At 37.5% G+C, this 15292-nt stretch overlaps 1 protein-coding gene across 1 annotated transcript in view; it reads left to right on the forward strand.

The window, feature by feature from the left end:
• The window catches only part of LOC107587538 (homer protein homolog 1-like), a 38977-nt gene that overhangs the window by 6771 nt on the left and 16914 nt on the right, over positions 1-15292 (forward strand). Inside the window, exons 3-5 of the mRNA XM_016275353.1 lie at positions 6295-6451; positions 13693-13785; positions 14428-14585. Of these exons, the coding sequence (XP_016130839.1) occupies positions 6295-6451; positions 13693-13785; positions 14428-14585 (408 nt within the window). The remainder of the gene's footprint in view (positions 1-6294; positions 6452-13692; positions 13786-14427; positions 14586-15292) is intronic.

Below are 15292 nucleotides of genomic sequence, written 5' to 3' on the forward strand. Positions count from 1 at the left end.
GAGTGTAGCGCTAATACTTTTTCAATTTACTGCATGTTGTTATTCTTGTAGTTATTTACCTATAGCGGCTCGCACATTCACAAGAATAAATTAACTTTAAATATGCACTACAGATATTTGACCTCTCTGTCGCCCTCTGTATTTGCATGCAAGATTGCGAAGTTGTTTTGTGCTTCGCAACTGAATGAAGTAAGCCTGAAATTTTCATCTTTATTGTCAGCTTTACCCTAAAGATTTTCTGTAGTGCACCTTTCACTGATATTCAGAAATGCTGTAGAAATTGTTGTTCATTGTTGGTTTATGATACCTTATGCATTAACCACTGTTAACGAGTTGAACCTTACTGAGAAGTGTAGCATTCCGTTTTGGCTGCATGAATGATAATTGCTCATGAATTGCTGATGACATGTATGTATCACTTGGAATGAGGATAAATGTGTAATTATGTTGAGAAGAATGAGAAAAGTTCAGAGTGAGACAGATCTGACTGGGGCTCCGGTGTTCTTTTGTTCTCTTCCGCGATGATTGCCTATTATTCTAGAGAGTGATTATTCGATTCTGCTTGTGATCCATATGATCTTCTTTTTTTTTTGCCCTAGGTGATGATTCACAAAAAACAGACCTTCGTTTTTCACTGTGCACGGCCTCCAAGATGACTAATTTCTTAAAGGGGTCATATGATGCGATTAAAATTTTTCCTTTCTCTTTGTAGTGTTACAAGCTCTTGGTGCATAAAGAAGATCTGTAAAGTTGCAAAGACTAAAGTCTCAAATCCAAAGAGATATTCTTTATAAAAGTTAAGAGTCAACCACGCCTACCTAAAACGGCTCATTCTAAATTGCCCCCACATATCTACGTCACTATGTGGGAAGATTTGCATAACGCCCAAATGTTCACACAAAAAAAAAATGCGTAGCTTTTATTCTCGCTGTAGTATTGTTGTTGCCGCCGCCGCTATGTCGTGAAGACGCTGTGTGTTTCATTGTGAAAGCAAAACTACTTTGTTTGGCCTTCCAAAAGAGGACGATATCCGCTTCGTCATGCCTGGAGCTGATCCGTGTTGGTCGCTGAGGAAATACATCAACTTCACGCTGTGGATCGCCGGATCGGCTTTCACCGTGGATGAAGCGGAGTCCAGCCCGGGGTCGTCACATGTGGTTGCTGCAAGCCCGCCGGACGCTCCTTCGTCGAATCCGCCGGCCGCGCCGTTCTCAAGCCCGCCAGCCTCTGCTCACTCTACCGAAAAAAAAAAGCAAAACTACTTTGTTTGGCCTTCCAAAAGAGGACATGACTAGAAATCAGTGGTTAAGTTGTATTTACGACACTGTTCCAGAACAGTTCAACCCAAATTTTCAGATGTGTGCAGCGCATTTTATGGAGGACTCTTTCCTGATCCTGGGAGAGTAGACTACAATGCCGGCTGTTCTGACTCACAGACTGTAAGTACGTTTTCTTATTTAAAGGATTTGCCACTGATGATTCAAATGCTAGTTTTGGGCAGTGTAGAGTAGCGCTTGTTGTTTGTCATTTCTCAGATCACAAATGCAGACATGGTTTTATGTTTACGTGGCGCGATGCAACGCAACGCGTAAAAAGACAGTATAAGTCATTATAATCCATAATTATGTCCCCACTGGATGCAACAAATGCCTCGTTTATAATATTATTATATGTAATATAATTTTGTCTCGTCGCTCCTGCCGGGACACGGCATCACAGTATGGTAAGGGGCGTAACATTTCCGTCACACGCTTGAGGTATTCGGCCAATCACAATGCACTGGATAGCTGGCCAATCACAGCACACCTCGCTTTTCAGACCGATGAGCTTTGTAAAAATCGACGCGTTTCAGAAAGGCGGGGCATAGAGGAGAAACAATAATGTACATTATGTGGAAAATAATGTGTTTTTTTAACCTTAAACCGCATAAACACATTTCATTACACCAAATACACCAAATAATGTTCTTTTTAGCAGCATCATATGACCCCTTTGAAGGAATGATCCCAAAAAATTTAAATTCTGTTTTAATTTGCTCACCCTGTTGTTTCAAAGCTGTATGAATTTATATCCTCTGTTGAACACAAAAGAAGATATACTGAGAATTGTCTGGCTGAGAAATGAAAGTAAATAGCGTCCAGTGTTGTTTTAGATCCCATTGACTTTCATTGTATAGAGAAAAACAGTTGAAACCTTCTCCAGAATATCTTCTTTTGTGTTACATAGAAGAAATAAAGTCATATCGGTAAATGAAACAGAATTTTCATTTTTGCGAAAAATGTGCTTATGAAGGGTGTATTGTTGACTTTTGAATTGTTAACACAATCTTTAAATGCAGCATTGGAAAACTTGGCTGGGGTGTTTATGAAATTTCACTCATCCTCTTAGACTAAAAGAAGTAATGCACATTAGTTTATCTAGTGTTTGTGTTACCTTCGTCCAACGTGTGCAAACGTACTTCCAACAGCAACGATCAGGGCCCGTATTCACAAAACATTTTATCTTACCACTAAGAGTTATTTTAAATAGCAGTAAAAGCTAAGAGTTTTCTCTTAAACCTATTCACAAAGCTGCTGAGACAAACTTTTACTAAGGAATAGACAGAAGTCTTAAGCTAAGAGTAAAGGACGGGGTTGACCTCGTTGCTATGAATGATGTCAGCATGCTTACTAACTATGCCCACAGTGATTGGCTGATAGTTTCTGTCAGAGATTCATTCATAGAAATATTGTAGAGCGTAATATTATGTTGCCATATACAAACAAAGGTTTTAAAATAAAAATGTTAATTGCCACATTCAAATAAAGAATTTAAAATGCAGGCTAAGTGTCACTAATTAAACAAGTATATATTCAGCTAATTGTCAGCTTCTTATATGTATGCTTCTCGTAAACAATTAGTCAATATGCATTAGGGCTGCCCTCGTCTAAAGATTTTTCTGGTCGACTAGTGGTCGTTCATTTTAAGCATTAGTCGACTATTAGTCGCACTTTTAATAATAAACCATATAAATCATAAAAATGAGCCTTTAGTTGCCTACATAGCCTAATAAGCGCTCAAGCGCACTGGCAAATATAATAATTATGAATGTGTTAGGGAAAAACAGCAAGTACACTGCATTAATGTTTTGATAATTTATTGTTACACTAGTGCTTCTGTTTTCGGTGAAGTCGGCGACACTGACTCGTCATCTCCGCAGTATGCGCCTGTATGCATGTTTCATATGGATTACATAATCTGAGAATATTTGTTTTCTATTTGAATTGGTTCATTTAAAAGTTTCACTCTCTATAGATATATTTTTCATGTCTGTAATAAGGCAAGAATACACAGAGTTTCGAAGTGACGCGCTCAAGTTCACAGAGTCCGAGACGGCAGAAAGCGCATCCTGTTTGCTTTAATTATTTTACAAAAGCGCAACGTTTCGTTGTTATTCTGAGTGCACACAAATAAACACAAATAAACGTAGAGTCTTTACAGATACAAAAGATGCATTACTCTTATCTGTATGACCAAAAATGACGAAGTATTTTGAGACCTATTTTAAGGACTGCGTGGTTTCGCCATTTCGTGTGAAATTTTTTTTTGTGCAACTAAGTGACTAATGAAATTTTGGTCGACCAAGCCTCTTCTCGTCGACTAACGGTTAGTCGACTATTAGGGGGCAGCCCTAATATGCATATTAACAGCCTTTTAATTAACAGAGTAGAATAATAATGGCTGATAGTAAGACATGCAAACAAAAGAAAACCAAACTGGATGCGAGAACAGCTATATATTAAGGATATAATAAAAAATTTGGAGTTGGGATAACCAGGGCCGGCCCAAGCCTTTATGGGGCCCTAAGCAGAATTTTACATGGGGCCCCTCAGTGCCACCAATACGATTGATTATTAAAGTGATAAAATGATTATTGTCAATGCTTGATTATTCGCAAACCCATTATCGATTTTATTTGTTGCTGTGTTGCTTACATCATACCAATGTCTGCCTCTTATGTTTTTACCCTTCTACGATTTTTAATTGTAACAGTAGCAAACCCACAAGAGTGGTCAGGTGTTAATTTGCACTTTAACATTCAAAGTCTTACAGTACTAAGTGGCATACTTAATGTGGTGTACTGAAAAGTAGCTAAATAAACCAGCTGACAATGCATTTACGGAATAGAATGTAATTTTAACAACATAAATTATTAAACACACATCTAAAACAACAACTGAGGCATAATGGTATTGGAGTATAAGTAAGGTAAATAATATTAAGCTGTTATCAGCACCAAGTTTATGAAACAGAAGCTTATTTTTATTACCAAAATATATACACAGGAAAGTTATTTTTACTCAGAAGACAAAAACTTTAATCAAAAACTAGCTAAGTAAAATATTATAAAACAGGTGCATCTCAATAAATTAGAATGTTGTGGAAAAGTTAATTTATTTCAGTAATTCAACTCAAATTGTGAAACTCGTGTATTAAATAAATTCAATGCACACAGACTGAAGTAGTTTTTACACAGACTGAAGTCTTTGGTTCTTTTAATTGTGATGATTTTGAATGAATGAATGAATGAATGATGCATTTATATAGCGCTTTATTGTGTATTGTTGTACACCCAAAGCGCTTTACAATCATGTGGTGGGGGGTCTCTCCTCAACCACCACCAGTGTGCAGCATCCACCTGACAAAACTTTATTTTTTGGCTCACATTTAACAAAAACCCACCAGTTCACTATCTCAACAAATGAAATAAATGAACTTTTCCACGACATTCTATATTATACATTCATATATTATGATGTCAAGGCTATTTACGGATATTTAATCAAACATGAACTTCCCTAAAACAAGAAGATACCCTACCTAGGCTATGCTAATTAACTAGTCAGCCAGGCCCCCTCCCACCCCAGGTTCAATTTGTCCCCCATCCACCCCTGAAATGCAATCGAATTTAACCCTTTGACGCGCCGCGCTTTGGCTGGCGCTGAGCCTGAGAAAGACACTCTCGGTGCTTTTCATATATCAAAACTGTATTCAAAAAGTTTTCAACCGCTTTATTTAATTTATTTTAAGATTTCAGACATTTAAATAGATATTTCAATTAAGTACTAGCAAAAAAAAGAAATGTATAGTTTGTTAAATTCCATTCTATGGAAAGCGTCAATAATAAACCTTTCAATTAAAATTTGACGACATGTCAAATACACATTGTGTAGGTAACCATAAAGTTTACTCTATTTTCTCTCAGTTCGCTGACCACTTACTTTCATGTATTTTGGGAGAAATGGGTGAATTTAGGTGATGTAAATTCGACAGATCCACACGACAGCATCCAGCGTGCATTATAGATCAACTAACATGGTCATTAAGGTTGTTTAAATGACAAAACAAATTAATTTACACATATTTGACAAATAGAATGTCTGTATCATATAGTTCATGATGTAGGCTAGTTAACAAGTTTGTGGATATTTCGAATAAAAAAGGAAAAACTAAATAAAAGTCATACATCTGTCATACAGCGCTATTATGCCTGCATGATGTGTCGCTATTGAAATAATAAGATGATAAGTATAAATGATTTAAATATTTAATATTGCTTTTTTTCATGTACTCTTGGGGGCCCCCTGGTGGCCCTAAGCAGCCGCTTAGTTCGCTTATGCATTGGGCCGGCTCTGGGGATAACCTCCAAACCAAAGCCGATACCTTTTTAAAAGCTCATTATCGTCAAATGTTTCTAAAATGTTTATATTCCGAGGCAGATTGCTGGCAACAGCCATTTTAGGATAGTCCAGATTTGGTCTTAGTGACTTAGGAGTCCTCTTCACTGCTCCTAACATTTCACAGATTTAGGAGCTAGTTTTAGCGCTAAAACGCTTTGTGAAATACTCTTAGAACAAACATTTAGGAGTCCTAAATTTAGGACTGACACGCCCATTATTTTTAAGATTTTCTCCTAAATCGATCCAGGCCAATAGGGGTGGGACTGCACAGATTACTGTGTCCCTGACTATATTTAGTGTCCATCCCACACGGCCCCAGCCAAACAGCTGGCATTTCCATATCAGCAGGGCGTTGAATGGTCGCCTTGCACTGGTAGCAGGGCACCAATGTGTCTGACTGGTTAGGACAGGCCCAGGATTCCACCTGGGTTCAAACAGTGGTGCTCAGCAGCAAAATGGAGGCTGAAGAAATGGTCATCCGTCTACCGGGACGTTGCACCGCGCCTGGTGGAATTGGAGAGACGATGGTGCTCAGGCACAAAGAGGTTCACCATTTTTTCTTCCTACCTTTCAGGGAGCAGCCCATCTACAGCACCCGGGCACACGTCTTCCAGATAGACCCCAGTACTAAGAAGAACTGGATGCCCACCAGCAAGCATGCGGTCACTGTATCTTACTTCTATGACAGTACCAGGAACGTGTACAGGATCATCAGCCTGGATGGATCAAAGGTAATGTGGTGTTTTATTTTCATTCATGTTTACACTCTTAAAAAGAAAGCCTATTCTTCCATGAAGAACCTTTGACATCCATGGAACCCTTCCATTTCACAAAAGGTTGAACCCAAAAATGGTTCTTCTGCGAAACCCCCTTTTGGACCATTTGTTTTTTGAGAGTGTATAGGACTGCAAAGGGAAATTGAGGAAAGGAATGGAACAGTCTTATAATATGTTCGGTGGAGATTAAACGATTGTCTTTGCTCCAAGAAAAGCTTCTGAGAGTGCTTTCCAAATCTCAAAAATATAATGTGAGTTTGATGCATCAGTTGAATTTGCAGGACCTTTTTGTGCACAAGAGATTTGAGTGTGCGAAGGACCGACCTGCTAGAGATTGCTATCAAACATATTCCCTTGGATAGAAGTGGATTAATTCACTCTCCCTGTGGAGAGCAGCATGCGCTTGAATTGGTCACTTCTGTGCAGTCTTATACAGTGGTTGAAATGGTCCAATAATCCAGGAAACATCAATAGGCAGTAGTAGGGACTCTACATCCGCTAGAGTAAGTCTATCCATCTTACTGTAGGCTGTTTACTCTAAGGCTTTCATAGTTTTACCTATTTATTTTCATGTAGTTTGTGTAATTGTCCACAATACTTGGAATCAGACCACTACAGACCATGTACCTCCACCATTCTCCACCAAAAAACACACTGTTAAAATCAGCCATATGGATTTTTACGCCAAATCATGAACCCTTCGATCTAATTAGCGTATAGTTCACAAACATTGCTCCTGCAGGAGTGGACACACTATTAATTTCAACCACTCCACCAAAATCTCAGCAGTCACATGAAGTGTTTCATGTGCAGTCTTAACCATATCCCTACGGTTCCTAAGCTTTAGCCGAGCAGGATTTAAAATAGCTCCCGCAGTATGCCTGAATGTGCTTGTGAGTTGGGATGCTCAGCCCTCCCCTTAGCTTTTGGTTTCAGCGACAGAAATAACATGTGAACCAGTGCACTTTGCACTGTGACTGTTGACACCTACACAGGCAAGCACACACTGTTTATCAGCAGTTGATCCTTTTTAATTGTGTGTGACCTTAAACATACCATAGGGTTAACAACATGATGCTCATTCAAAAATACATTAACATGCAATTGAGATACAATTACTTGAATACACCTCTTTTGTGATGAGCATGGTTTTAATTTCTAAATAAGATTTTTTTTTTTATTGCACAATGCACATAAAGTTAAAAACGTAGAAAGCCTTGATAAAAGAATGGAATTGACTGGACCCCTGCAGACATTGTGTCACGGTCAGTAAGTCTCTTAAAATATCAGATAATTTGACCTTTAATAACAATCAATGTAACCATATTCCTACAGTTCCTCTGTTTTAAAATGTGATATGGTATTTTTAATGGGTAAAAAATGCTTTTACCATGAAAAATTTATTTAAAAGCCTGTGTGAAAAATTATGATTTAATTATACATGTGACAAGGTTGTTTGCACGCACGTATTCAAGGTGTAAGGAAATTATGCTTTTTTCACTGGTGATGCCACATGCATTATGTTTGATTAAACTTAATATGTTTAGTAATTAAATTTTATTAAAATTCAAACTTTGACTTTGGATCTAGTTTTTTAATAAAGCACATTTGTAATGCAACTACTGCATCCCAAAGTGCTGTACAAGTGTGTGGACACCCTTAATCGTCATGTACCTATCCCATAACCTCTTTAACATGCAGCATTAGTGGTGGTTAAAACTCTACACTAGCAGTCTTAACTTGATTTAGGCATCTATCAACCAAAAAGTAAACCAAAAAAAATAAATAAAAATCATGGTCATGATTTTCCATGGAATAATTTTAAATACTTTGGCGTATCATCAAAATACCATCAGGGTACATGAATATGGTAACAATTTAGTTATAATGCCTTTAAATGTTACTGTTCCTTCTGAGACTGGGGCAGGGAATGGGGTCAGCGCAGCAGCTGTAATTAGAGTCTGATCTTAAGTCAAGTCTGAGCCCTGAAGGGAATTTCAATTACGGCTCACAGTGGCTAAAGGTATTAGCAGGATGCTACATTGATCGAAGAGCTCATGTAAAGCTTGATATGATATTTAAGCTCTGTCCATTCCTGTGTTTTCTCCCTCTCCCCCTATGCAATTTATTCTGCCCTTACTTTTGTATGGCACAGCTGATTGTGGTCCTGTCACTCTGAATGACAGAGACTTGTCACTAAAGCCTTGTCCTTATCTGAACCACCATTGACTTATAATAGGCAGTAGCACAGCCAGCAGTAAGGTCTCTATCTGCTGAGTGCTATTCACTTTATCTTGAATATAACTTCACTTGACAGCATTTGATCAAATGCAGTTTCAGTTTAGTTTGTATTTTTCTTTGAGGTCTTTTCTCTTTCACATTTTTTTGCCATTTTATTTAGAGACAATAACTTAAAGTAGAAACAATACTAGCTTTTCAGAACAAAAATTTTCAGTAGCATGCTATTACATAACTAGCTCGTTTTCAAAATAGTGAAGCTTTTTCAGCTGCATGCAGTGTTTTTAGCAGTAGTAGTGTAGCATGATCACTTTATCACAATTTATCATGGTTTTTAAACCAAATGCATTCTTCTTGTTTAGTTTGAGTGAAACAGTTTGTTGAATGTTTTATATAAATGAACAGGTTCAAAAACAATTCACTGATTCATCCATCAAGTTCATGTGCGACGTTATTGCTTCATCACGGCTGCATATGTGTGATTCTTGTACACCATAATTTATGTAGATTAGTGTGTGTATACGTGAGATTTAACCCTTCTGCTTCTAAAAATCCTTTACCTAATTTAATTGTTTCCGATAAAAAAGTAAACTCGAAAATCCCTCATTATGCTATATTATTACCAAATTTTGTTATACTCTGTGTGAGCAAAGTCAGCATGTTTTAGCACAATGTGATAACGTTAACTAGCATTTTCAGGAAGAAGAAAATCTTCTCTGGGAATTTTGTAAAATCTGCCTAATTAGTCTTAGCACTATTCTTTGCTGCTGTCCACCCACTGTACAGCTTTCAGCTGTTCTCATGCAATTACAAGCCTGAAGTGAGTGATTATACAGCAGGCTGCGTGGACTCTGATTAGAGCTCTTGCCGAGCCGTCTGCATCTGAAAATAAAGACAAATACCAGCTTCAAAGTACATAGCATTTAGCTAGCTGAGCAGCACATACACGAGAGCATGGAAAAGTCTCAAACTGTGAAGTTCCTGAGCTGGACTACCACACATACACATGCTCATCACTTCATTAGGTTTACCACACTTAATAGGCACAGCGCAAACATTGTTGTGTATACAGCGGGTAAAATAAGTATTGGACACATCACCATTTTTTTCCCAGTTAATATATTTCTAAAGGTGCTACATTAAATTTTCACCAGATGTCGGTAACAGCCCAAGTAATCCATACATACAAATAAAACAAATAAGTTCTGAAATTAAGTTATGTGTAATAAAATGGAATGACACAAGGGGAAAAGTATTGAACTACTCAAATGTATTTAATACTTCGTACAAAAGCCTTTGTTGGTAATGACAACTTCAAGATGCCTCCTGTCTGGAGAAACTAGTCGCATGCATTACTCAGGTTTGATTTTGGCCCATTCTTCCACAGAGTCTTCAAATCTTGAAGGTTCTGTGGGCCTCTTCTATGAACTCTGATCTTTAGTTCTTATTTTCTATTAGATTCAAGTCAGTTTATTAGCTAGGCCATTCTAGCAGCTTTATTTTCTTTCTCTGAAATCAACTGAGAGTTTCCTTGGCTGTGTTTGGGATCATTGTCTTGCTGAAATGTCCACCCTTGTTTCATCTTCATCATCCTGGTACTGTAGGTGTTGGGACTGAACCAGCTAATATTAACTTCCACTGACTAGTGGCAGGATTGCTTTCTATTTACTGATAGATTTCAGCTGGTGTCTCGGCTTTCCATGCCTTTTTGCACCTCCCTTTATTCAAGTGTTCAATACTTTTTCACTGTGTCATTCCATTTTATTACACATAACTTAATTTCTGAGCTTATTTGTTTTGTTTTCTTTGTATGTATGGATTACTTGGGTTGTTACCGACATCTGGTGAAAATTTCAAGTCAACAGAAACTTTGGAAATATATTTGCTGAGAAAAATGGTGACGTGTTCAATACTTATTTTACCCGCTGTATATGTTTTTTTTTATTTTGAAAGAAGTTTCTAATGCTCACCAAGTCTGCATTTATTTGATCAAAAAACAGTAATATGGTAAAATATTCTTACAATAGCTGTCTTCTATTGTAATATACTTTAAAATGTAATTTATTCCTGTGGCAGAAAAGCTGAACTTTCAGCATACTCCAGTCTTCAGTGTCACATGATCCTTCGGAAATCATTGTATTATGCTTATAATTTATTTATGTGATAATTGAATTCCAGTATTGTCATCTCTACATGGAGGAATTGATCCAAAAGTCACATCAAAAATCTTTTTCGACCATTACAGTTTTACAGGTAATGAGCATTTGACTATTTGTCTGAACGGATGCTTGTTTCAGAGTACTGAGAACTAAAATTAGCTATGGACATGTGGACTACCACTTTTGAGCTTTGCTCATTCCCATTCCCAATAATTCCCATTACTATGGTAACAGCAACTTGATTGGTGGATCTCTCTTCAGGATTATGTGTAATTCACCAGATATCCATTACTTAAAAAATTATATGAAATTGAAATCACACTGATTTCTGCTTTTCACAGAGGCATAAACCATCACTTACCAACCTCAGTGCTCGTAGCACATTTGTTTTAAAATATGTACAGTATGTGCAATTAAAAATTAGGGATTATAACTTCCAAAACCCTACTGTTGTTCTCTGTAGGTTAACCTGTAATATCTGTGCGAATGCTAAATACTGGAAGTATAGAACAGAGGGAACAGCATTCATCCTCTCTGAGGGAATGATTGTATAACATGTGTAACACACACACACAGGAAGCTGAGAGTGGTAGCCCACTGTCGATTTTCTCACTTGAAATTACACGTTTGTGTGTGTCCAGTTGGCCTTGTTCTGGAAGTGTGTGGGAGTATGAGAGCGCTCGAGGCCTTTTATCCACGCAGTCTTCGTGGATCAGTATGTTTGTGCATCCATCTATTCCGTGTTTTACATTCCCCATCTTAAAGATGTACACTGCAAAAAATAGATGAAAATGTGATGCTTATGTTTAAAACAAGTAAGAAAAAATCTTACCACAGGAACAGGATAAACACCATGACATGAAGTAATTTTGCAGGTTAATACATATTTTTGTAAGAACGTTTAGATATTTCTGCTGGGAAACTGATACTGATTAAGGATAGAATTTTTTGCTGTGAAGATGCCTGAGTCTCTGAATGCTCAAATTATGATTATGTGAGTTCCACATAATATGTGCAACATTCACAGTGCACCTCTTTCCTCTCTCTCCTTCTCCTTCTCCTTCTCCTTCTCGCTCTTTCCTCCCTCCTTATTTGCTCTCGGTTTCACACCCACACAAACACATTCACTGGCAGCGACTGTCGTCATTTCATCAATAACATTTCACAGGCTTATAACGCAGGAGATATCTTGAGATGTACTGAAGGCATTTAAGTGTTTGTGAGCAGACAGTTCTGACCATGTCCTGACCATCTCATTTAGACATTTTAGAAAATTTTTTAAGACAGACTTCTCATTGTACAGCAAATAAGCTATTTAATTATTCCATAATTGATCACTGATTAAATGCCATCCTGGAGCATTGTCATTAAATCCACACAGAATATGTGGCCAAAGAATTCTGCAGAGTTTAAACACCAGTCATTCACAATGTTCCACATATTATATTATATTGGTTAATTTTAGCCTATTAAAGTGTTAGTTCACCCAAAAATGAAAATTACCCTATGATTTACTTACCCTCAAGCTATCCTAGGTGTATATGACTTTCTTCTTTCAAGCGATTACAATCAGAATCATATAAAAAATGTCCTGACTCTTCCAAGATTTGTAATGGCAGTGAGTGGTGGTCAAAATTTTGAAGCCCAAAAAAGTACATCCATCCATCATAAAGTACACTCCACACAGCTCCGGGGGGAGAAATTTAATTGAACCTTATAGTAATGTAAAGGGGCTCCCTATAGTTCAGAGCATGAGCTGAGGTAGATTTTTATCCCTAAGAAAATTTTAATTATAATTGATTTTATTTAAAGAAAGAGCCGTTTCTTCAGTAAACCACTGTTTAATAAAAAAAGCAATTTTATGTTTAGTTTTGTCCCCCTGCTATACCGAAACCATACTGAACCATGACGTCAAAACCGAATATAATTAAACTATTTAAGATACTACATATATTCACTCCATTTTTGTTAGTAATTTTAATACTTAAACTTATTTCAGTTAGTTGCCAAGGAAAACCTTTTTAAAAGTTTTTCATATAATATTGATATTTAAATTTAGCTTAATTTTAATTACAAATTTTTCAATAGTTTTAGTTTTAGTTCAAAATAACAACAAAGGAAAGATCAATGGTCATATCTGAACTTTCTAACTCCAGTCTCCAATAACAGATCTATGAGTATGATGATACAATAATGGATCACTCTCTTTCATACACTGTTTCTTGCTGACTGTTGACTCTGTATGTCAATCAGTCCATATTATGGGCATTATTTGAACTGTTTCCTGCCATAAACCTTCTCTTTCTGATGTGTATTCACTTGAGATCTGACGTTTAAACATTGTTAATGGAACACTGTTGCCCTGAACCTAAAGTGTACAGCAGTCTCCCCACTGGATATTCAGAGGGAAATGCTAGAAGTCCTTCAAGTGCTCTGGAAGCTTTAATGGGAGTAGTCTATATTGGGAACTGTGACCATTGCTCCTTTTTTTAGCAGAGATACCGCATATCCACTCTAAAATAGTTCATCCATTTTAACACATAAACATGATATCCTTATTTCTGTTTCTACATACAATATTAAAAAGACAAGAATTAATAGGCACCAGCATAAACTGCATTTTGTATGCATCAGGCTTTATTTAGCTAACTTGACCATCATGACTTTGTTGGTCGAATAAGCTTCAGCAGAAAGATCTTGCTGGTTGATGGGCTTTATCAGCTGGACCAGTGAAACTAGCACTAACCGGCTACTAAAAACCCACTTAATGTGATTATTAAAACCCATTTCTCTTCTCAGTTTGCAGAAAAATTTGCAGAGTACAAGGAAGCAGCCAGGATGGCCAAGGAGAAGTCTCTAGAAAAGATGGAGCTGGCAAGTTCGCCCTCTCAGGTATGTCCTGTAATGGAGGATGGACCTGTATGGAGAACAGCGATAGATGGACGGACGCTGAAGTGCAGGCACTTGTAGCAAATGTAGCACTGCCAGTTGTCGTTGGAGATTCTTAGTCTTCCTTTCCTTTCTTTCAATCGTTTTACGTATACGTCGACATTCCATGTCCATTATTGTGAAACCCGCGAGACACAACAAAAACACAGCTCCGATCACAGCGTCCTCCATCCTCCTGTTGTTAACGTAGTTCTTTGTTTCTGTTGTTGAATGCCACGCACAAATGACGTCGCTGTCAACCGGCTTACGTCACTTCTTAGTACACACTCTCAGTGCGAATGCAACCCTTTAAATGGTACTGGGAAATAGTTCGCGCAAAATCGTCCCAGTACTTTAGTACCGTACATTTAGTTCTGGAACTAAAGCGGTGCGAAAGGGCCTAATGATGTCCGTAAAGACTGTTCACAACATCTCACATTCACACATTCAGTCTCCAAGGGAAATCTCATCAAATCAGGAAACATTTAGTTTTCCTAAATCCCACCATTGTAATTAGCAGTTTAACGGTTATATATGTAAAAGAAGTTTATGTCATAAGTATGTGAGGGTGCAACAAATAACCCACTGATTTGTTGTTTTCCACAGGAATCGCCTGCTGACATTCATTCCCCCCTGACTCCACCCGTCACTGCGGACCTCTGCCGAATCAATGGCACTGGTGATGACGTCACTCTGTCTGACGTGTCACCAAATTCTATGCTCCAATCAGAACTTTCCCCAACCACGCCGACCCTTGCACACAGGTAACTGGGGCTTAATGTAAAATTTGTCACAATTATTTATTTAAATTCTGCTTACATTTTTTTTATTCTTACTTTAAGCTGATATTAGAGATATCGACTCAAGGTATGATCGATATTTGATATTTAATTGTGTTACTCACCCTCAGGCCATCCAAGATGTAGATAATTTGTTTCTTCATCAGAACAGATTTGGAGAAATTTAGCTTTACGTCACTTGCACACCAATGGATCCTCTGCAGTGAATGGGTGCCATCAGAATTAGAGTCCAAACAGCTGATAAAAACCTCACAATAATCCACAAGTAATCCACAAGACTTCAGTCCATCAATTATTGTCTTGTGAAGAGAAAAGCTTCATGTTTGTATGAAACAAATCCATTATAAAGGAGTTTTTAACTTTAAACCGTTGCTTCTGGCCAAAATATAAGTCCATAATGCATAATAATGCTTCCTCAAGTGAGACGCTTCCTCCCCTGTTGTCCTCTCACATCAAAATCAACCAACATTTTTGTTTAGAACTGTTGTGGACTGTTTTTGCTCATAAGCGGTGCTTGATATGTGCATATTTCTCTCCTGATTCAGATAAGATGACTTTTTCAATGGAGATAGCAATATTACATAGCGAGCTTCAGAGAGGGACGTTAAAAACACCCTGATGGATTTGATTTATTAACAGACATGCAACTTTTCACTTCACAAGACATTAAT

Source organism: Sinocyclocheilus grahami, unplaced genomic scaffold (assembly GCF_001515645.1).
Source record: "Sinocyclocheilus grahami isolate Dianchi unplaced genomic scaffold, SAMN03320097.WGS_v1.1 scaffold93.1, whole genome shotgun sequence".
Taxonomy (NCBI): Eukaryota; Metazoa; Chordata; class Actinopteri; order Cypriniformes; family Cyprinidae; genus Sinocyclocheilus; species Sinocyclocheilus grahami.